At 45.3% G+C, this 23,450-nt stretch overlaps 1 protein-coding gene across 1 annotated transcript in view; it reads left to right on the top strand.

The window, feature by feature from the left end:
- The window catches only part of MYO10 (myosin X), a 258,106-nt gene extending 234,865 nt beyond the window's left edge, over positions 1–23,241 (top strand). Inside the window, exons 29-41 of the mRNA XM_065905787.1 lie at positions 854–947; positions 1,849–1,904; positions 3,829–3,971; positions 4,476–4,670; positions 5,695–5,852; positions 8,799–8,922; positions 9,615–9,912; positions 10,806–11,013; positions 12,138–12,274; positions 13,495–13,615; positions 14,215–14,667; positions 17,016–17,207; positions 21,755–23,241. Coding sequence (XP_065761859.1) covers positions 854–947; positions 1,849–1,904; positions 3,829–3,971; positions 4,476–4,670; positions 5,695–5,852; positions 8,799–8,922; positions 9,615–9,912; positions 10,806–11,013; positions 12,138–12,274; positions 13,495–13,615; positions 14,215–14,667; positions 17,016–17,207; positions 21,755–21,856 — 2,281 coding nt within the window. The 3' untranslated portion in view covers positions 21,857–23,241. The remainder of the gene's footprint in view (positions 1–853; positions 948–1,848; positions 1,905–3,828; positions 3,972–4,475; positions 4,671–5,694; positions 5,853–8,798; positions 8,923–9,614; positions 9,913–10,805; positions 11,014–12,137; positions 12,275–13,494; positions 13,616–14,214; positions 14,668–17,015; positions 17,208–21,754) is intronic.
- Positions 23,242–23,450: the final 209 nt, after the last annotated feature.

The raw sequence follows: 23,450 nt of genomic DNA, 5'->3' as shown, positions 1-23,450 counted from the left end.
TGTCTGATCAGCCCCCTACAGGAGAAGGGCATCTTCTGGCATCTCACATTTGGTACCTCTCACTTGTAGTTGCTTAGTAAATAATGGATGGATGGATGGACCACCAGACAACTGGATATTCAGAGTCATTTTTCTGAAGCGTATATTGTGTTTCTAGTTACAACATAACTTTTGTTCTGCTTGACTTTTCTGGAATTGGCCTGTTTTCCTTCATTATCTGAATCTGATGAGGCTGGAAGTACCAAAAACCATTTGAAATGAAGACAGAGGAGTTCTCTAGTCAAAATAATTTTCTACGTTAGGCATTTTCTATTTTCAACTCTCCAGTGGTTTTATGTAGAAATCCTATCAGGTGTTTGGAAACCTCATCCTGGGATTGAGTAGGGAAAGTAGACCCCTGAGATAATGCTCTTATATTATAGGCCATCTTACCTTGGAATATACTTTTTAAAACTGAGAAGGCACTTGAATGTTTCCTAGGTTATAAATAATATCTTCAGTAAAGACTCTTGACTGAAGGGTTTTGAGTAGAACTGAGGGTTTCATTTCTTGCTGCCAGTTTCTCTAGAAGCTCACTATCATCATCATTAAATGTCCATGTGAATGTAGGGCCAGAGAAAAGGGTTTTCCCACTGATCAGAAGTCTCATGAGATGGTACTTCAAGGTACCTTGGCTGTTTGTTCTACCCTTGCTCCTTTGGTAGTAGGATATCCACATTTACCCATGAGGAGCAGGCAAGTTAAAGTTGCTCAGAGGAGATGTCATTTTTTCTGGGGAGGTAGAAAAGGGCGCCCCTGTTTTGCAAGTGCAGAGGTTGGCCCTCCCTTAACCCTCGCTGTCTCCTTCCCACAGCCAGTGGTTCAGTGTGCTGAGTCAGGTCCACGCATCCACAGACCAGGAGATTCGGGAGATGCATGACGAGCAGGCGAACCCACAAAACGCTGTGGTATGTGAGCTGCAGTGCGGTCGAGGGGGGCAAGGGGACCAGGAACTTGTGGACAGTTTGTTTTGTTTTGTTTTTTAGTAAGTAATAGTATAATAATTGGGCTTTCCAGGTGGCTCAGTTGGTAAAGAATCCACTGCAATGCAGGAGATGCGGGTTTGATCCCTGGGTTGGGAAGATCCCCTGGAGGAGTGCATGGCTACCCACTCCAGTATCCTTGCCTGGAGAATCCCCATGGACAGTGGATCCATGTCCTACGTGGACGGGGAAGAGTTGGACATGACTGGAGTGACTAAGTGCACACATACACTATAATAATTAAAGAGAGAAACAGGAACATTTTGGTGAAAAACAAGAAATTATAGAAGATTGTGAGTAGTAATAGATTACAGTTTGCCCATCTTGAACAAAAAAAACCCAATTTTTATGAAATCGTGGAAGCTTATTATATTTTCTTCAAAAGATTTGCTGAATTACAAATCATATTCATTCTGTCATTAATCTCTCCTGGACACATATAAACAGAGCCACAAAACCATATTTTAGAAGTCATTTCCTTTTCTTGTAAATATAAAATTCAAGATAGATCATAATATAAATCAGAAAATTGGTACGATTGAAAGAAGTTCGTAAACACCCTTTACTGAAAGTATTTTAGGAACAAGACAGAAAGATTCACTTATAATTTATTTAATGAGTAGACTGTAGATTCTGCTCTGTCTCAAGGCTGTCTGTACTGAATGAAGGGGAATGTTTCCTTAGATAACTATTACTTCACTGTTAACACAAAAGAAGGAGCCTTTTTTGTTTGCCTGCTTGGAGAGGCATCATCTAGGGATGTTATCATGATGTGTGCTATACTCCAGTGGTTCTCTGAGTTTCTCTGCTTTTCTCTCTTTTCCAGGGCACTTTGGACGTGGGGCTGATCGATTCTGTGTGTGCCTCGGACAGCCCAGATAGGTAATAAGCTCAGGTGTGATGCTTAACAAAAGTACCTGCTCATTGCCTGCAGGCACCCACAGGCCTCTACGCTGTGGCCTTGGAGATGACTCCAGGCTTCGTGTTCCCACCCGATCCACTCTAGCAATCACGGTCTTCCTCTCGGGGTGTCTTTGGAGTGTGGGGGCTCAGGGGTGAGGGAGAGCATGGAAACCTAATATAGACGGTCATAGAGACAAACAGGCTTCCCAGGTGGCCCCGTGGTAAAGAATCTGTCTACAATGCAGGAGGTGTGGGTTCAATCCCTGGGTCGGGAAGATCCCCTGGAAAAGGAAATGGCAACCCACTCTAGTATTCTTGCCTGGGAAATCCCATGGACAGAAGAGCCTATAGTCCTTGGGGTCACAGAAGAGTCAGATACAACTTGATGACGAAACAATAACAACAACAAAAAAACAGGGAGAAACTTGGGATTCATATAGGAAGGAAATGCTTGCGTCCCAGCACAGGGGTGGGTGAACTTGCCCCTTCTATACTTTGATAATGAATTGAAAAAGGATTTTGATGGAAGTTTATATGTAGAGTGTTAATAAATTAAACCACAGTCAATTATTTTCCTTGACATGCCTTCCTTACCCATGCCCTTAAAAATAGCATATTTTCAGTTTTGTTTTTTTGTTTTTTTTGTTTTTGAAGGCAAATCATCTTTGGCAGCGGTCTCGGGGTCTTTGTACCCAGTGACCATCATCTTTACCATCTTTATTTTGCTTCTCCACTTAAGAATTCTGAGTACAAGTGGGAATTGACTTTTGCCTTCAATAACATTGCTTTAGAGAGAATAGAAATGAATTAAAATTGACAACAAAAATCATGTCTCCTGGGCCAAATGAGAGCTCTGAGGTGTCCATCACTCACCATTCACGAAGGCTTTTCTGAACTGTATTCTCTGTTTCTACTAGTCACCCTGCACCTCCTCATACCTGGCTCAGGAACCTAGAACACTTGCATGTCATGTCAGTCATCCAAGCCCAGGTCCTTATTCTGACGGTCACATTCCTGCCTGCACCTATCTTCTTCTAAACCCCTTCGTCTGGCACAGTGGGCCTGCGATGAGCCATGGGAGAAATTTCCATCCCTACCTGGCTTTTCCCTCTTCCCCAAGTGCTCACCTTTCTCCTTTCCCAACTCTAGAAAAATCTTGTTTTTTAAGGAGCATCTGTCTATCCATACTATAGTCCTGTTCCTCTTTCTTTTCCTTGAATTTTTGCAGCACTTAACTTCAGCAAACATTTGAAAAGTTGCAAAATATTGTTCGTAGTCCCTAGCTCCAGTGATGAAGAATTAATAGAAGCAAGGTCCTATGAGAGACTCAGCATATTGCCAGATAAAAAGATGCAGGAGAAAGTAAATTTCCATTATTAATTTATCTCTGCCTGGAAAAGGCCCCCTTGTCAGCTCACACTAAGGTCATGGATCCAGGTTGGTCTCTGTTCCAGGCATAGTCAAGTGTATAAGATGTTCCACTTACAGCTGTTTACTGATCTTCTGTTACTGGTGTCTGACATTTCATTACCAACCCACAGAAATATTATCCAAGGCAGGAAGAAATTTACTTTGGAGAGGCATCCAAAAAAAATCTTTCCCCCACAGTCACCTTGGTTAGCCTGCCCGGAACCGAATTTCGTCTGGAAAGTTTTGCATGAAGAAATGTTTTCCCTTCCAGGACCTTTCAGAATGTGTTGCTCCAAGTGTAAAGGTTAATGAGGCATGAAATAAATCCTGCAGAAGTGAGAGAGGTTTGCCTCAGCAGAAAATACAAGTAGCGCTGCCATTTTTCTCCCCGTGACCCGTAAGCCGGGAAAAAGACGTTCAGTCTTGGTTCACACGGAGGTGAGGGTTTCAGTGGAGCTAAGCGGTTTTGCTTCCTTCTCTCTCTGCCGCTCAGACCCAACTCGTTCGTGATCATCACGGCCAACCGGGTGCTTCACTGCAACGCCGACACGCCGGAGGAGATGCACCATTGGATAACGCTGCTGCAGAGGTCCAAGGGCGACACCAGAGTGGAGGGCCAGGAATTCATAGTGAGAGGTGATGCCCTGAGGCTTTCTGACTTACGGAGCCCTGTTCTCATCTACATGAGTATCTGCTGCATTTCCATTTTGAGCCTCTTCTCTGAATAACTTTGCCTCTTGTTTTTTTTTTAGTTGGAGTATAATTGCTTTGTCCATAGTTCATAGACATCAATTTGGGCAGACTTGGGGAGATGGTGAGGGACAGGGAGGCCTGGCATGCTGCAGTCCATGGGGTCGCAAAGAGTCGGACACAACTCAGTGACTGAACAACAACATAATTGCTTCACCGTGTTGTGTTTCTGTTGTACAAAGAACTGAGTCTGCCGTGGATATGCATATATCCCCTCCTCCTTGGATGATCTTGCCTGCTGGCATTGTTAAAATCATCAAATAAGGAAGGATTGTGGCCATTGCTAGCAGACATACAGAAAGACAGCCCGTTTGTAAGCCGATGGTCACCTGGTACGAGATGCGGCTCATCCTGGTTTTGAATAATTAACACTTCAGTCTGTCTTTCCAGGGTGGTTGCACAAAGAAGTGAAAAACAGTCCGAAGATGTCTTCCCTGAAACTGAAGAAACGGTGGTTTGTGCTCACACACAATTCCTTGGATTACTACAAGAGCTCGGAGAAGAATGCTCTGAAGCTGGGCACCCTGGTCCTCAATAGCCTCTGTTCGGTTGTCCCACCCGATGAGAAGATCTTTAAGGAGACGGGTAAGCGGTGCGGTGTGCTTCGGGCTGATCATGCTTGAGACGTGGCCCGATTGATCATAGGAGTTCCGGTTTGCTCAGAGCGAAGGGGTGAGGTCCCCACCTAGCGTGTGTACATTCCCTCCTCTCCTCTCCAAAAATATCTCTTTCCTTGTTCAATATCTTTTGAGGCTGTCCGTGGTTACCTATATGAACACTTGATAATGTAAACCATAGTAAAGGGTCCTTATTTTTTGAGTTGCAGAAAGATGGTTCTCAGGGCAATGAAATATAAACAAAGGTTTTCCTGCAGAACACCTTGTTTTTCTGTGCTTCTGTTTTTTTTTTTTGTTTTTCTCACCGTTGCACCCTGAGAGTCATAATGCTGCCTAAAAACAAGGTAGAACCTCAGTGTCAGTGAATGTAACCCAGTAGAATATAAAGTAGTCACACAGCTTCTTTTTCTTTTCCCATTTGGGTATTATGAAAGATGTTTCTGGATTGTTTATTTTTGTTGCTAGTTGTGACTTTGCGCTTTTTTAGTATACTCCATTCAAAAAATACTTTTTTTTTTTTTTTAAACTGAAATCACTCCATTGTACTTTCGTCTGGTGTCTGAACACTTGGACTGCTTGCTTTGCATAAGCAGTTTCTTTTGAAGGGAGGAGGGAAAATCGTAAGGAAGAGAAGGAACAGAAAGGGAGAAAAAAAAGAAATCTGAGGGAAGAGTTCTCATTCTTGTCCAGAGCCTTGAACAGGACTTTAGTTTATGCCTGTTGCTTTTAGAGCAGATGGTACTAATTATATGTTTGATTCTGGGCTTATCATTTTAACGTTTGTCTCTCCCTCTCAACTGTAAACTCCACGTGACTTTGGGTATCTAGTGCAGGGCAGGGCATGTGGAAGAAGTCAGCAAGTAGCTACTGAACTCGATAATAAGGGACTCGGGTGGAGACGACGTGGTGCTGGATTTCTGGGACTCTGGTACGGGGATGTCACCTTGGTCCCCAAGGTTAACACTGGTATGAGTGTGTCTCTGCTCTCACAGGCTACTGGAACGTCACCGTGTATGGACGGAAGCACTGCTACCGGCTCTACACCAAGCTGCTCAACGAGGCCACCCGATGGTCCAGCGCCATTCAAAATGTGACCGACACCAAGGCCCCAATTGACACCCCCACGCAGCAGCTGATTCAAGATATCAAGGTGAGAGTGGTCCTGGTGGTCCGTAGCAGCTCCCAGATTCTCACCCTCAGGACACCAAGATGTCAACAGTAGTCACGCTTCATTTGCACTCTGTAATCGAAACTAACTCTTGGTCAATTTCATGTTTGTGCATCCCGGGTTTTAAAAAATCTAAATGCTCGACTGCACGTGGAATGTGATGCTAAAGCTATCCTGTCTCGGGAGGTGTTAGGTGTGGCCGCTGAGGCAAACCCAGCTGTAGAACTGTGTAGGCAGAGGGACAGTGGTCTGTAATTTGGGGTGCGGGCTCCCCACTCGCAGGGACGTGGTGTGACCTGTGTGGGGGACAACCTGCACGTCACAGATTCCACTTGAGCCCAAGTTGGGGCCCTTCTAGGAGTCACAAAATAATTCTACTTTCACTCAACGGTTTCTAGACCGCACAAGTGGATTCCTTAAGAGCCCATAATCTTAATCTAATCCCTAGGGCTCAGTCATATCTGGCTCTTTATGACTGCATGGACTGTAGCCCACCAGGCTCCTCTGTCCATGGGATTTTCCAAGCAAGAATAGTGGAGTGGGCTGCTGTTCCCTCTTCTAGGGGATCTTCCCAACCCGGGGACCAAACTTGCACCTCCTGCATTGGCAGGTGGATTCTCCCCTGCACCACCAGGGAGAAACCCAGGATGGGTCTAGAATATTGGAATCCTTGTTAGGTGCCTCCAAACTCACAGAAGAAGCTCCAAAGTTTCTGGACCAACATTGACCTTGTTAAATTGTGATTTTCTATTGATAAAGATTATTTGCTCTGATAATGAATGAATAATTAAATGGCAGCCGTGAACAAGGACCACAGCACTCATTTTCCAGGAATGGAAATGAAGATGTGGGATGTTCTGGTTGCATTGTTCACATAATGGGCCAGTCCCTGGTGCAGAAGCGAGTCAGGGGAAATTATTTTTATGCTGTTCCTCCAAATTTTCCACGTGGGCAGGGTTCCAATACAAAGGAAAGAGCCAGAACTGTGACAGAAAAGATACCAGAATGATAGTGAGGCAGGCATTTATTTACTGATGTACATCAAAGGAAAGTAACTCATCAGATCCAGGAAGGAAACTGTGCCTTTGTAAAGGTGGGAGAGGGTCTAATACATTGGTAGGGTACTATTACCCCCCAAATTCAAGTCATGCTCTTGATTCCAGAATATGTTTTCTGGGTATTTGGAGTCAGATTCCTGTAAGTCAGTTATCCTACAAACTACAAAGCTGTCCAGGGAACCCTTGAAACTAATATGTCATTAGGAATAATTGAAACTAGTACTTACTAATGTCATTTCTTGTCTTAAAAAAAAAAATGAATTTTTGAAGCTTTCTTGTGAGAAAAGAAAGAAAAAAGCACATATCAGCTGAACTTTCTTTTCAGAGCTGTATCTTACCTACCCCTCTACTTACTGTATAAATCAAACATGAAAGAGTAAATAGTTTTTAACTGTGAAACAGTGCTTCTTAACATTCAGAAGCACTTCTTAACTTAGACGAACACATTTAATTCATTTGAAATCAGATGTTTTTTAAAAAGTAAGTAGAATTTTTTAAAGTAATTTAACATACTTCTTTCTTGTTTCCAGTTGAGTGTTACTGAAAAAGTTTCATAGTGGAAATGAAATTGGCACGATAGAATGATTTATTGCCTCTCCTTCAACTTTTCTGTTGATTCAAAGTTCTAAAAATAATTGTGACTTTTTCAGATCTCAAATTAATGTTTTAGAAATATGAATACATGATGAAATTCTCTGAGAGGAGATCTTATATTTCAGGAGTTCTCGGGAAAGAACGGTCTCACTGATAGCATAGTGTTATTTTCAGATGGAGGCTAGAAAGACCAATGAGAGAACTAGCAAAATGTATTTTTTTTTCCTAGTGACCGTACCACACAGCTTGCAGGACCTTAGTTTCCCAACTAGGGATCAAACCCAGGCCCCCTGCAGTAGAAACTTAGAGTCCTAATCACTGAACAGCTAGGGAATTCTTATTTTTAAAATGAATTACAAACAAGGATAGCATGATTTGGCCAAATGACTTATGGCTAAACAATTAGCCAGAGAAGTTATTAATTTTTTAAGTATATGTAATTCCCAAAGATTTCTCCTTAGAAGAAAACCTATGACAAACCTAGACAACATATTAAAAAGCAGAGACATCACTTTGCTGACAAAGGTCTGTATAGTCAAAGCTGTGCTTTTTTCAGTAGTCATGTATGGGTGTGAGAATTGGACCATAGAGAAGGCTGAGTGCTGAAGAATTGATGCTTTTGAACTGTGATGTTGGAGAAGAGTCTTGAGAGTTCCTTGGACTGCAAGGAGATCAAATGAGTCAATCCTGAAAAAATAAACCCTGAATATTTATTGGAAGGACTGATGCTGAAGCCGAAGCTAGAATCCTTTGGCCACCTGATGAAAAGGACCAACTCATTGGAAAAGACCCTGATGCTGGGAAAGATTGAGGGCAGGAGGAGAAGAGGATGACAGAGGATGAGATGGTGGGATGGCATCAATGGGCATGAGTTTGAGGAAAACTCCAGGAGTGAAGTGAAGGACAGGGAAGCCTGGCGTGCTGCAGTCCATGGGGTCGTTCAGACATGACTTAGTGACTGAACAACACCGACAATCTCCAGAGAGAAGGTTTTTTAATAACATAGGAAAATATATGCAAACCAAAGAAAGAGAATGAGAATAAGCTATGTAAGAAAAACAGGAATGTGTGATTTGTCCTGAAGCATCACTTGTGCATCATCTTGGTGCTTGAGATGATTAATGCTGGATTCCCACCACCATCCCCAAGCTGCAGGTGTTTCATGACGTATGAAAATCATTCATGTGCAGGTGGACATGGGTGGGTTTGTTCTTTCATGTGTATGCTTATTATGATAAGCTCATGGGCATTCTCTCATGGCCCCATTCTTCTCAAGGAGAACTGCCTGAACTCGGACGTGGTGGAGCAGATATACAAGCGGAACCCCATCCTGAGGCACACCCATCACCCGCTGCACTCCCCACTCCTGCCCCTGCCCTACGGAGACATCAACCTCAACCGTGAGTCCCGAATTCCACCTAGACCCGGGACATGGTGCTGGGGTTCCCTGTGAACTCTTGAGCTCCATCAGATTAGCATTGATTGGTTAATAAGAGGATTGTCGTATTAAAGAACATGCCAGTTCTCCCCAGGAACTCATGGTACCCTTTATATACCAGAACTGGGCTTCCCAACCGCCAGGATCTAATGCCTAGTGATCGGAGGTGGGGCTGATGTAATAATAATAGAAATAAAGTTCACAGTACATGTAATTCACTTGAATCATCCCCAAACCAACCCCACCCACCTTACCTGGTCCGTGGAAAAGTTGTCCTCCACGAAATCGGTCTCTGGTGTGAAAACGATTGGGGAACGCTGTGAGAGGCAGACCCTGAACAGGTGTCTTATCTGTCAGCTGTGGAACCTGTTTGCATAGACCAGCTTCTCAGTAAGCATTTTGCACAGTGAAATAGTTCAGTTACGTGTTTAAATAGTTTAAACAACTAAAAATAATTTAGTTTAGCCTGCCTCTGTTGGGCTGATTGGAGTGTCCAAGGCACATGGTGGGGGCGCGGTCACTGCATCCTGAAGTACCTCCAGTCCCCAGTCCTGCCTCTTGTCCGCTGCTCAGCGGGTACCTTCTCTGAACCCCACATGCCCAGAGGGTACCGTCTCCGAACTCCTCGTGTGACTCTCTTTGTTTTGCTCCTAGTGCTCAAAGACAAGGGCTACACGACACTTCAGGACGAAGCCATCAAGATATTCAACTCCCTGCAGCAGCTGGAGTCCATGTCCGACCCTATTCCCATCATCCAGGGCATCCTCCAGACGGGGCATGACCTCCGGCCTCTGCGAGACGAGCTGTACTGCCAGCTCATCAAGCAGACCAACAAGGTGCCCCACCCGGGCAGCGTGGGCAACCTCTGCAGCTGGCAGATCCTCACCTGCCTGAGCTGCACCTTCCTGCCCAGCCGCGGGATCCTCAAGTACCTCAAGTTCCACCTGAGAAGGTACGAGGCGGCCTGGGCAGTGCTGCTCACGTCGGGGGCACAGTGGCCCGCAGCTCTGATAACTCAGACCCCGAACAGAAGACGCCTGGGGTGGGTCAGCCTCTTAGGTCACCTGAGCAGCTTAGCGGGGACAGACGACCTTTGTGTCTCTAAACCACACGGGGCTGGTTCAGGGACCAGGTCACTTTGAGGGTTGTGTCCTAATGTGTAGGACATTGGATAAATTTAATACCACCACTGTATATAAGGGCTTCCCCAGTGGCTCAGCAGTACAGAATCTGTCTGCAATGCAAGAGATGGGTTTGATCCCTGGGTTGGGAAGATCCCCTGGAGGAGGGCATGGCAACCCACTCCAGGATTCTTGCCGGGAGAATCCCCATGGAGAGAGGAGCCTGGCGGGCTATAGTCCATGGGGTTGCAGAGAGTTGGACACATCTGAAGCAACTTAGCACACGCAAACTCTATATAAACAGGAAAAGAACAAACAAAAAAACCCATAGATATTTGTTTCAGATCAAGCAGGTGGAAACTGTCTGATTCAGATGCAGATTAGCTGTGAAAAAGGGATTTTCACGTGACAGTATGGGGCACGTGACTTTTTCAAATATAATAGCTCTGCAGAGGTCAGCTGGTAGCAAAAGTTGCTCCCAGTCATACTTGGAGCTTTGGTCTCTGGATTTTCTGTCTTCCTTCCTTCCTTCCTTTCTCTCTCTTCCTTTCCGCTGCTTTCGTCTTTAAACAGCACAGGGTGAGCTACAGACGTGGCTGGCATTGGCCCCGCACACCACTGGGACCCCACTGGCCACCTTGGTCTGCGGCGCCTTGAAGCTGTCCGACTCTACCTAGCCATCCATGCTCAGTCTGGCAGCTAACAGTCAGCGTTTGTCTCCTAGGATACGGGAGCAGTTTCCAGGAACTGAGATGGAAAAATACGCCCTCTTCATTTACGAATCTCTTAAGAAAACCAAATGCAGAGAGTTTGTGCCTTCGCGAGATGAGATAGAAGCTCTGATCCATCGGCAAGAGATGACGTCCACCGTGTACTGCCACGGCGGGGGTTCCTGCAAAATCACCATCAACTCCCACACCACGGCTGGGGAGGTAAGCGGGAGGCCCAAGTGCCCACACGCTTCCTCAGGCCAGGAAAATTGTGCACAGTTAGGCTGGCATGCTGTAGCTGCTCCGTAAACGAGGACGTGCCCATAATCCTGCTAATCTAAGAAGCAGTGGCGTGTCTAGTAGAGATTATGGACCTGACTCAGATACACCCACCATGACAAGCATGTATCTGATCGTTTCTGCAGTACCGCAGTTTACTGCAGAAACGATCAGAGTATTTCTGTTTGCCACACAGACATCTGGAACATGGGGTCTTCCCAGGCGGCTCAGTGGTAAAGAATCTACCTGCCAGTGCAGCAGCCATAGGAGACGTGGTTCAATTCCAGGGTCGGGACGATCCCCTGGAGGAGGCCAAGGCAACCCACTCCAGTATTCTTGCCTGGAGAATCCCCATGGACAGAGGAGCCTGGCGGGCTGCAGTCCATGGGGTCACAAGGAGTCAGACTTGACTGAGCGACTAAACAACAACAGCCATCTAGAACACTGGGAGAGGGGAACAGTTTTTTTTCTTTCTTTTTTCAATGTAAACTTAGTATTAATATTGCAAAACCAATGGGCTAAAAGGAATAGTGCAATGAAACCCAGGAAAGCTGGTGTAGCAGAAATATCAACAGAAATCACTGTTAGACAAAAGGGCTTTATTTTTGTTTTACAATTTTATTTACCTATTTATTTTGGCTGAGCTGGGTCATTGTTGCAGTGTGTGGGCTTCTCATGTCTTGGTACACAGGCTTAGTTGCCCCGTGACATGTGGGATCTTAGTTCCCCAACCAGGGATTGAACCCACGTCACCTGCATTGGAAGGCAGATTCATAACTACTAGACCACCAGGGAAGCCCCCAAAAGGACTTTAGTTTCATGCACTTGCTAGTTTTCAAGAAACTGGCCCAGCATCTGCCCCTACCAGGAGGCAGAATATCCTGTGTTCTTTTTGGCAAGGAAGACAGAGAACTGATTTCAAGAGAACCAGGGGGAATGGCACCTTTGAAATTCCACACATGACGGTCTCGGAAAGCTGCTCGGACCCTCGCGTGTGCCGGCAGCTCCCTCTGGCTTCTGATAAAGACATGTTCTAGAACCACAGCTGAGGACCCCATGTATTTCAGGTGGTGGAGAAGCTGATCCGAGGCCTGGCCATGGAAGACAGCAGAAACATGTTCGCGCTCTTTGAATACAATGGACACGTCGATAAAGCCATCGAGAGCAGGACCATCGTGGCGGACGTGTTGGCAAAGTTTGAAAAGTAAGTTCCTTCTCCCTGAAGTGCCAGCAGATTAGAAAGAAGTTAAGAGAAAGAGGATTTGAACTTCTATTCGATTTTCAGCTTTAGTGCGTGTTTGAATCTGCCTCATTTTACCTGTGCTGAAGCATATTTAATTTCTCATCTCTTTCTGCTGCCTGTTTCCCTTGACCCTGGATAGAGCCACTGTCTCAAACAGGATTCACTCATCCTTGTTCCTCCGCCCCATTCCTTCTCTCGGTCGCCTGTTGTTCCCATTATCTTGGAATTTTCTGATTTTTCTCAGATCTTCACTTGTCATTAGCTTTGAAGCTGGGTGAGTAGACAGAAGCCTGCATATAAACTCTCCAAACCCCATTTAGTATCTCTTGGACCTGCAGTATTTACAGCCCCCAAGTAACACAGAAGATAGTCCTACTCTGGAATGATTCTAGTGCCAATAACAAGACTCCAGCCAGGCTAAGCCCTCGCCCTCCCCGACTGCATAAGGGGCAGAAGCAGCTTTAAATTAGAAATGTGGCAGGGGACCACGAGGTTTAGAGCAGCCCCAAACTTCAAGTCTCTGAGAAGTGACATCCTCTCTTCTGGGTGGGCCTGGTCTAAGTGCTTTGGTGGAAAAAAGCCAAAATGGAAAAAAAAAAAAAGATATTTCTACTTTATATAAACACAGCTTCCATAATATTCATGTCAGGTTTTGTTCAGCTTGGCTTTGTTTTTTTTTTTTTCCTGTGCTGTGGGCTTGCAGGATCTTAGTGACCAGGAATCAAACCTGGGCAGTGGAAGGGCAGAGTCCTAATCACTGGACTGTCAGGGAATCCTCATGTCAATCGTTATAAGTATTTGAGAGCTGGCAAAGGGAATGAAGAAATAGGCTTTGTTTCTTTTCTTCCTCTGAATGCAGCATGGTGCTTTGCTGGAACTAACCAGAATGGGCACTCAGAAAATACTTGTTAGCTCAATTTAACTCAAGGCTGCCTGTTTGTTGTCTTTAAAACTAGGATGAAAGTGTGTTTTTCGCCTCTGGATGAGTTAGCAGGGATCTCTCAGAAGCTTCTCCCTGGCTGTTTTCTCTTCCACCACCCCACCTCCACACTCTGCTCTGAGCCCAGACAGGGTATCTGAATCCTGACGTAGAATACATCCCATGCGCTGATGGCCCTGTGGGCCACCCTTGGCCCGTATCCGGTTTTACTTCCTGCGTCTTTCTCCGCTTCTGTCTGTAGGCTGGCTGCCACTTCAGAGGCAGGCGAGCAGCCCTGGAAATTCTACTTCAAACTTTACTGCTTCCTGGACACAGACAACGTGCCAAAAGACAGCGTGGAATTCGCCTTTATGTTTGAACAGGTACATGGAAAGATTGAGGGCAGGAGAAGGGGATGACAGGATGAGATGGTTGGGTGGCATCACTAACTCAATGGACATGAGTCTGGGTAGGCTCCAGGAGTTGGTGATGGACAGGGAGGCCTGGCGTGCTGCAGTTCATGGGGTCACAAAGAATTGGACGCGATTGAGCGACTGAACTGAACTGAACTGATGGAGTTAAGCTCCTTTGCAGACGCAGAGGGGTGAACCCATTCATACCCCTCTCATGTTAACTGCTAGTCCTTAGAAACCAGGCATGGAGGTAGAATTCCCAGCATAACCAGTGTGGGCTGCTCTTTTATTCACTGGTAGAAGGAACTTGCATATGTATTATGTGAAATCCTGTACCAGGAACTGTCCTAGTTGGGGATGGGGGGGAGGGAGAGGAAATAATAAATACACGTTTTCAGTGGTGCCCATTGCCAGGGAGAAATTTAAAGCCACTAAGGGGCGTTAGGGTCCCATTTTATGGGAAGATGGCATTTGAGAGAAATCCTGATGGTTTGAGGGAGCAGTCCAGGCGGGCGTCGTGTCGCATGGCCGTGTCTGGCCCTGTAAAGCCACCGGCCTCCTCTTCGCAGGCCCACGAAGCCGTCATCCACGGCCACTACCCAGCCCCCGAGGAGAACCTGCAGGCGCTGGCTGCCCTGCGGCTCCAGTACCTGCAGGGGGATTACACGCCGCACGCCCCGGTGCCGCCCCTCGAGGAGGTCTACTCACTGCAGAGGCTCAGGGCCCGCATCAGCCAGTCCACCAAGAGCTTCACGCCGGGGGAGCGGCTGGAGAAGAGGCGCACGAGCTTCCTGGAGGGGACCCTGCGGCGGAGCTTCCGGACGGGCTCGGCCATACGGCAGAAGGCAGAGGAGGAGCAGATGGTGGACATGTGGGTCAAGGAGGAGGTGTGCTCCGCGCGGGCTAGCATCCTGGACAAGTGGAAGAAATTCCAGGGCATGAGCCAGGAACAGGCCATGGCCAAGTACATGGCCTTGATCAAGGAGTGGCCTGGGTACGGGTCGACGCTCTTCGATGTGGAGGTGAGCGCGGGCTGCTGCTTCCTGGACCAGGTTGCACACCCGAGTCAGTGTGACCTTCGTCAAGGTCACGGGGAGGGAGGACCGGGTAGAACATGTGGCGCTCTTATCCTCTGAGGTTGCGTGCGTGCTAAGTCGCCTCAGACTCCTTGCGACCCTCCCACCGGGCTCCTCTGTCCATGGGGATGCTCCAGGCGTGAATACTGGAATGGGTTGCCATGTCTTCCTCCAGGGCATCTTCCCCACCCAGGAATCAAACCCATGTCTCTTATGTCTCCTGCTTTGGCAGGTGGATTCTTTACCACTAGCACCACCTGGGGAGCCCTGCCCTTGTAGGTTAGAGCTCCCCAGTTTTACCCTTCACACCCTCCCCCACCCACCCAAAGTATTCTTCCTCCTTTTCCATAATTGCTTTTGTAATGTGAGAAGCAAGTGGAAAATTAAGATATCACCTATTCTTAAATAACTGACTCTTTCTTATTCAAGCTGTAGACCCAGTGAAAAAGTGCTGGTAAAAATCTGCATTAAAGTTTTTAAAAGAATCTTAGCAGTATGTCCATAAAATTAGAAAATTTGGATATATTTGGATTTTAATTTTTTTTCCCCATGACTGTTTGTACGAAAGAATTTCTTTTACACAATTGGAATTTGGCTAAATTTGCATCAACCCAGTACTGATTCATATCCTTTTTCTTTTTTAAGTAGACCACTTATTGAAAGAAAATTTTATTAATGATCAAAATCAAGCCTTTGACAAACTGCAGCCTGAGGGCCAAATGCTGCCTGCCTTCTTTTTTTTTTTTTAAATAAACTTTTGTTGGAATACAGCAGTGCTCTTTCTTTTATGTATTTTTCTTTGGCTGCTTTCAGGCTAAAATGGCAGAGTTGAATAGCTGTGACTGACACCACAAAACCTAAAATATTTACTGTCTGTTCCTTAACAGATAAGTTTGCCAACTCTTGGTGTAGATGAGCATCTATTTTTCTTATGATCAGGGTCATTCAGCATGTTATCTGTTGACTTTTAAAGGAGGCATTATAAAACCCTAAATATTGATAATGTATTCCATGAGTTTTCACTGGATGCCATCTTTGGGTGGGCGGGTTGGTTGGTTGAGTCAGTTACATTTGTTTGTTTTTTATTTTAATTGTTTTTGCATCTTCTTTTAAGCTTTATTGAGATTGTAATTCAGATAGCATACAAGTCACCTATTTAAAGTCTACAATTCAGTGGTTTTTAGTAGTCACAGAGATACACAGCCATCACTACCGTCAATTTTAGACCAGTTTTATCACCCAGAAAAGAAGCCTAACCCCGGAGCTGCAGATGCCAGAGGCCTTTGTAGCAGATGCCCTTGCTCCCAGCCCCGCCTTGCTGACCGATTGATGGTCCCATTAAATACCCACTGGACTGAATAAAACCCAGTTACATTTGTTTTTAAGTGTAAGTCAGATGCTTTGTACAAATACCTCCTCTCCTGTGTCCCCGATGTGTATCCCTCTTGAGTCCCATTGCCTGCTGGTGTCATCCCTATATCCCGGCTCCTATGTCCTTCCACTTATGTGTGCAAAAAAGTCTGTTGGTAAACCAGTGAGATCCACCACCATACACACTAAAGGTCATTGCTGCTCCTTGTCCCGAGATGTGTTTTTCAGGAGGAGCTGAAATTGCTCAGCACATGTTTGGAGAATTTCCCTCTATGATCCTAGATTTTGTATTTGAAGAACAATCATCCAAAGCAGGATTGAGGCGGAACTAGAGATAGACAGGGATCCCCAGGTGGCATTAATGGTAAAGAACCTGCCTGCCAGTGCAGGTGATGTAAGAGATGCCAGTTCCATCCCTGGGTAGGGAAGATCCCTTGGAGGAGGGCATGGCAACCCACTCTAGTATTACCTGGACAGTCCCATGGACAGAGGAACCTGGTGGGCTACAGTCTATACTGTGCAAAGCCTCAGACACAGCTGAAGTCACTTAGCATGCAATGATAGACAGGCTGCTTGATTTGATGGGGAATTACTGTCAAGTTCCTCGCCTGTGGCCACCTTTTCATAGCTAATTCACATGGCCAAGACAATGGTGATGTGGAGAGGTGAAGAGTCCAGGCAAGATGCTGAATTTACTAGTTGGTGTTTTCCAAATACATGGGGTTGATGAGTTGGTCAGAAATCAATTAAGACAGCCAGAGAGCTACCATATCTTGTATTTAAATTGCCCTCTGCATAAAAAGACATTGAATGTGTTCAGTACTCTGTGCAGAGGGCTGGGCTCAAAGCCCATCTTGTGGTTTCTGTGTCCTGTTTCTGACTTTGCTGATCTGATCTTACCCCAACTCTTGCCCACCCCCCAGTGCAAGGAAGGTGGCTTTCCCCAGGAACTCTGGCTGGGCGTCAGTGCTGACGCGGTCTCTGTCTACAAGCGTGGGGAAGGGAGGCCGTTGGAAGTCTTCCAGTATGAACACATCCTCTCCTTCGGTGCCCCACTGGCCAACACCTACAAGATCGTTGTCGATGAGAGGGAGCTGCTCTTTGAAACCAGTGAGGTAAGAGGCAAATCTTTGGTCTGTGGCCTTGATGAACTAGAAGACAACATCCCATTTCCTGATGCCTTTGACCAAATAACTATTTGAATATTTCGTTCTAAGACATAGGGAAATGCAGTGTGGTGGTCCCACCCCTGCTGCTGGTTTCTCCCAGGCCAAAATCTGATAGTCCCACATTTCTTCTGTATACCTTTGTGGTGGAGAAATTTGGTTTCCAGCTGTCAGGGGGTCTTCCCCTTGCAGGAAGAGAAAGGGAAGTGACATAGAGGTCCACAAAATATATATATGTATATATTTTGGCAATAAAGCCTTGCGAAAATTATTAGACAAGGTGGCAGTGTATCACAGCTATGAGACTGGGGCCCGGCAGTGTCCAAGGAGCAGGAGAGAGTGAGTGGCAGACCGTCCTGGGAAGAGCTAATTCTCACCGCACAAAAAAAAAAAAATCACAAAAACTCCTCTGTATATATGCCATCCCGCTCCAAAGCATAAAATGTAGTCGTAATCATGATGAGAATGCAGAAAGCCTGTTGAGGTCTCCACACAGGGAGCTGCTAGCAAGCAAAGGTAAGAAATGGGCATGAACCATTAGCAAGACTCATTAAGAAACAAAGAGAGAAGAACCAAATTAACAAAATAAGAAATGAAAAGGGTGAGATCACAACAGACAACACTGAAATACAAAGGATCATAAGAGACTACTACCAGCAGCTCTATGCCAATAAAATGGACAACTTGGATGAAATGGACAAATTCTTAGAAAAGTATAACTTTCCAAAACTGAACCAGGAAGAAATAGAAGATCTTAACAGAGCCATCACAAGCAAGGAAATCGAAACTGTAATCAGAAATCTTCCAGCAAACAAAAGCCCAGGACCAGATGGCTTCACAGCTGAATTCTACCAAAAATTTAGAGAAGAGCTAACACCTATCTTACTCAAACTCTTCCAGAAAATTGCAGAAGAAGGTAAACTTCCAAACTCATTCTATGAGGCCACCATCACCCTAATTCCAAAACCAGACAAAGATGCCACAAAAAAAGAAAACTACAGGCCAATATCACTGATGAACATAGATGCAAAAATCCTTAACAAAATTCTAGCAAACAGAATCCAACAACATATTAAAAAAATCATACACCATGACCAAGTGGGCTTTATCCCAGGAATGCAAGGATTCTTTAATATCCGCAAATCGATCAACGTAATACACCACATTAACAAATTGAAAGATAAAAAACATATGATTATCTCAATAGATGCAGAGAAAGCCTTTGACAAAATTCAACACTCATTTATGATTAAAACTCTCCAGAAAGCAGGAATAGAAGGAACATACCTCAACATAATAAAAGCTATATATGACAAACCCACAGCAAGCATCACCCTCAATGGTGAAAAATTGAAAGCATTTCCTCTGAAATCAGGAACAAGACAAGGATGCCCACTCTCACCACTACTATTCAACATAGTGTTGGAAGTTTTGGCCACAGCAATCAGAGCAGAAAAAGACATAAAAGGAATCCAGATAGGAAAAGAAGAAGTGAAACTCTCGCTGTTTGCAGATGACATGATCCTCTACATAGAAAACCCTAAAGACTCTACCAGAAAATTACTAGAGCTAATTAATGAATATAGTAAAGTTGCAGGATATAAAATTAACACACAGAAATCCCTTGCATTCCTATACACTAACAATGAAAAAACAGAAAGAGAAATTAAGGAAACAATACCATTCACCATTGCAACAAAAAGAATAAAATACTTAGGAGTATATCTACCTAAAGAAACAAAAGACCTATACATAGAAAACTATAAAACACTGATGAAAGAAATCAAAGAGGACACAAACAGTTGGAGAAACATACCGTGTTCATGGATTGGAAGAATCAATATTGTCAAAATGGCTATTCTACCCAAAGCAATCTATAGATTCAATGCAATCCCTATCAAGCTACCAACGGTATTTTTCACAGAATTAGAACAAATAATTTCACAATTTGTATGGAAATACAAAAAACCTCGAATAGCCAAAGTAATCTTGAGAAAGAAGAATGGAACTGGAGGAATCAACCTGCCTGACTTCAGACTCTACTACAAAGCCACAGTCATCAAGACAGTATGGTACTGGCACAAAGACAGAAATATAGATCAATGGAACAGAATAGAAAGCCCAGAGATAAATCCACGAACCTATGGACAGCTTATCTTTGACAAAGGAGGCAAGGATATACAATGGAAAAAAGACAATCTCTTTAACAAGTGGTGCTGGGAAAACTGGTTAACCACTTGTAAAAGAATGAAACTAGAACACTTCCTAACACCATACACAAAAATAAACTCAAAATGGATTAAAGATCTAAATGTAAGACCAGAAACTATAAAACTCCTAGAGGAGAACATAGGCAAAACACTCTCCGACATAAATCACAGCAAGATCTTCTATGACCCACCTCCCAGAATATTGGAAATAAAAGCAAAAATAAACAAATGGGACTTAATGAAAATTAAAAGCTTTTGCACAACAAAGGAAACTATAAGTAAGGTGAAAAGACAGCCCTCAGATTGGGAGAAAATAATAACAAATGAGGAAACAGACAAAGGATTAATCTCAAAAATATACAAGCAACTCCTGAAGCTCAATTCCAGAAAAATAAACGACCCAATCAAAAAATGGGCCAAAGAACTAAACAGACATTTCTCCAAAGAAGACATACAGATGGCTAACAAACACATGAAAAGATGCTCAACATCACTCATCATCAGAGAAATGCAAATCAAAACCACAATGAGGTACCATTACACGCCAGTCAGGATGGCTGCTATCCAAAAGTCTACAAGCAATAAATGCTGGAGAGGGTGTGGAGAAAAGGGAACCCTCTTACACTGTTGGTGGGAATGCAAACTAGTACAGCCACTATGGAAAACAGTGTGGAGATTTCTTAAAAAACTGGAAATAGAACTGCCATATGACCCAGCAATACCACTTCTGGGCATACACACTGAGGAATCCAGATCTGAAAGAGACACGTGCACCCCAATGTTCATCGCAGCACTGTTTATAATAGCCAGGACATGGAAGCAACCTAGATGCCCATCAACAGATGAATGGATAAGGAAGCTGTGGTACATATACACCATGGAATATTACTCAGCCGTTAAAAAGAATTCATTTGAATCAGTTCTAATGAGATGGATGAAACTGGAGCCCATTATACAGAGTGAAGTAAGTCAGAAAGATAAAGAACATTACAGTATACTAACACATATATACGGAATTTAGATAGATGGTGGCGATAACCCTATATGCAAAACAGAAAAAGAGACACAGAAATACAGAACAGACTTTTGAACTCTGGGGGAGAACGTGAGGGTGGGATGTTTTGAAAGAACAGCATGTATATTATCTATGGTGAAACGGACCACCAGCCCAGGTGGGATACATGAGTCAGGTGCTCGGGCCTGGTGCACTGGGAGGACCCTGAGGAGTCGGGTGGGGAGGGAGGTGGGAGGGGGGATCGGGATGGGGAATACATGTAACTATATGGCTGATTCATATCAATGTATGACAAAACCCACTGAAATGTTGTAAAGTGATTGGCCTCCAACTAATAAAATAATATTAAAAAAATAAAAAAAAAAAAAAAAAGAAATGGGCATGAATTCCATGCCTCCCGTTTGGCTACTGGCGTGACGTGAGGGAGAGGTGCTGGGAGGTGACGACCACGGACGTGGTGCAGGAGGTGTGCAGTGGGCTGGAAGGAGGTGGGGGCTTTTATGGGAGCGTCCATGGTGCCCGGCTGCTGGGTTTGGTCCACTCCAGTAGACAACAGAGAACCGCTGTGAGATCTTTGTGCATGGTGTGTCTGGACAGTGCTTTCACAGGGATGTCCGGTGGGATTAGAAGCAAGAGAGATCAGGGAGATGGAAGCCAGTTAGGATGTCTTCGCAGGGACCCAGGCCAACCATCTGGAGGAATGGGCCAGAAAGGGGTGGCCGTGAACACACCCTGGAAGAGCTACTGTGGGTGCAGAGTTGTCAGGGAGCAGAACGTGCATGGGTGGCTCTTGGTGGGGTGTGAGGTGGTGGTCCCCATCCACCCACCCCCCACCCTCGCCCCGGCCCTCAGTCTGTTTCTGCAGCTATACCAGGAGATGCTGACCGGCAGGATGGGATCCAGTCTTTAAAGCTGTGCTTTTCAGTGGGGACAGTCATCCCAGCCCTGATCATACCAGGACTCTTAATGTGATTAGATGGGGGCTTTATTTTACCTGCAAAATGCAACAGTTTTACATCAGGCAACCTCCAGGTGGCACAGGGGGAAAGGCCACGAGGCCCTTCTCCCCACCACAAGCAAAAGGGCAAAAGCAGTTGAACTTTTGGCCGAATCCACAGCCTGCATCGTGGAATCACACGGGCAGGCTACTGGCTTTTGCGGGCAGGACGGGCCGCTTGCCCGCGCTGGGTGGAGGATGTCTGATTGTTGGCCTGGGCCCGCTGGCCTTGCGGACACTTGGTGACCGTGGTTCGACTCTGCTCCCCCTGCAGGTGGTGGACGTGGCCAAGCTCATGAAAGCCTACATCAGTATGATTGTGAAGAAGCGCTACAGCACCTCGCGCTCCGTGAGCAGCCAGGGCAGCTCCAGGTGAAGGCAGCCTGGGTCGACGCGAACTCCGCACCTGCACGCGCCATCCCCCGCCTCGGCCCCACCGGCTCCCACGTCTGCAGTCCGAATTGCGGCCGCCCGGGACTTTCCAGAAGCCCCTCGTCGGAGGGAGGTGTCTCGGGGGACCTTTCGCCCTGTCCATTCCAGCGACCGGTGTATTCAGATGTACCACCTTAACCCAGTTTCCAAAGCTTTACTTCTCTTAGATGACACATGCCTTAAAAAGAGAGGAAACGAAACGCACGCTGCCACCAAAGCAGCCAGAAGTGCCTTAACTCCGTGGAGCCGACACGAACCCCCCGAAACTGTGCTACTGAAGGGAGATAGATGCTCGCCCCTGCTTTTCAGGAAGGCTTGCTGAGCTTGGGGTGGGGGAGGGGCGTCGATCCATCAATTCTGCACTAACCTCCTGGCCTGATTCCCCCTGGGAGGGAAGGTGAGGGAGTGGGGAGGGGGACAGAGAGCGAGAGGGGCTGGTCTATTTTAGGTGGAGAGCTGCTGGCAGCCTTCCTCACAGACGCCTATTAACTTTTTCTCGTTTCATCTTTAACGTGCATGCGCTTGCCTGTGCACGCATGTGTTCATAAACACATCGGTTTCATCATTGTTCCGCGAGCCTTGAAAGCGAAGGGAAAGAGGATGTGCAATGAATGGTGTGGCATCTGTATATTTTAATTGTTCAGAGTCAAGAGTCCTCAACTGTTACTTGGCAAGGTGGTTTTTATTAACAACCTGGAATCCTGAATTTTTCCTGTCTTTGCTGTATTTCAAAAGCCACATTTTTGACTCCAGTTTTGTTTTACGTGTAGCAAAGTCTGCAATCTGTGTCTGCTGTATCATAAACAGATAGGCAGCCTGCAAATAACTGTATTTATAAACCACTCTTAAACAGCTGGCTCCAAGGCTGTTTTTAGAACTGTATGAAGTCACTTTGGAGTCTTCAGTTTCTAAGAGATTTAAGTTAAAGAAATGTTTCCTGGAAGGTTAGCTTGAATCACTCTGTGGGTAGATTGTGACTTAACCATGTTTGAATATGAGGGAAAGATGTCACCTTCCTTGAAAGCAACTTGAGCAAAATCTTTAAAGGACCCTGACATTCAATGCTGAGGCTTTAATAAAATACACACCTATTTTATCCCAAGTTTATAATGATGACCTGAACAAGGCCCCTGTAAATAAATCAGCGTTTATGACCAGAAGAAAGGTAATCTGGTCTTGGACTTCTATTTTTATACAGAAAACTTGTAAAGACTTAGGCCAACTAAGTCTAACCACCAAGAGAAGAAACTTGCCTTATCCCTATGGATAGCCATGCGGAATCATTGTTTCTTGGCTCAAGAAAGTCTGACAATAAAAGATACTAGCTAACGTTCAGTGTCTTTTCTTTATGGGGTGGCTCTCAATACCATCTGGGCCTTGTTTGTGTTTTTGTTGGGTTTTCATTTTAATGCTCAAGGCTTCAAAGGGTCAAAGCTGTGTGTTTCATGCACTTGATCATCAGGACTATATGTCAGCCACGTAGTCATTTTTAGCAGCTTTTTAGACACAGCATGACCCCAAGAAAGCAAGGAAGATAA

The sequence above is a fragment of the Muntiacus reevesi genome, chromosome 14 (genome assembly GCF_963930625.1).
Source record: "Muntiacus reevesi chromosome 14, mMunRee1.1, whole genome shotgun sequence".
In the NCBI taxonomy this organism is placed as follows: domain Eukaryota; kingdom Metazoa; phylum Chordata; class Mammalia; order Artiodactyla; family Cervidae; genus Muntiacus; species Muntiacus reevesi.
Note: the sequence above shows the minus strand (reverse complement) of the source record. Positions and strands in the feature narration are given on the sequence as shown.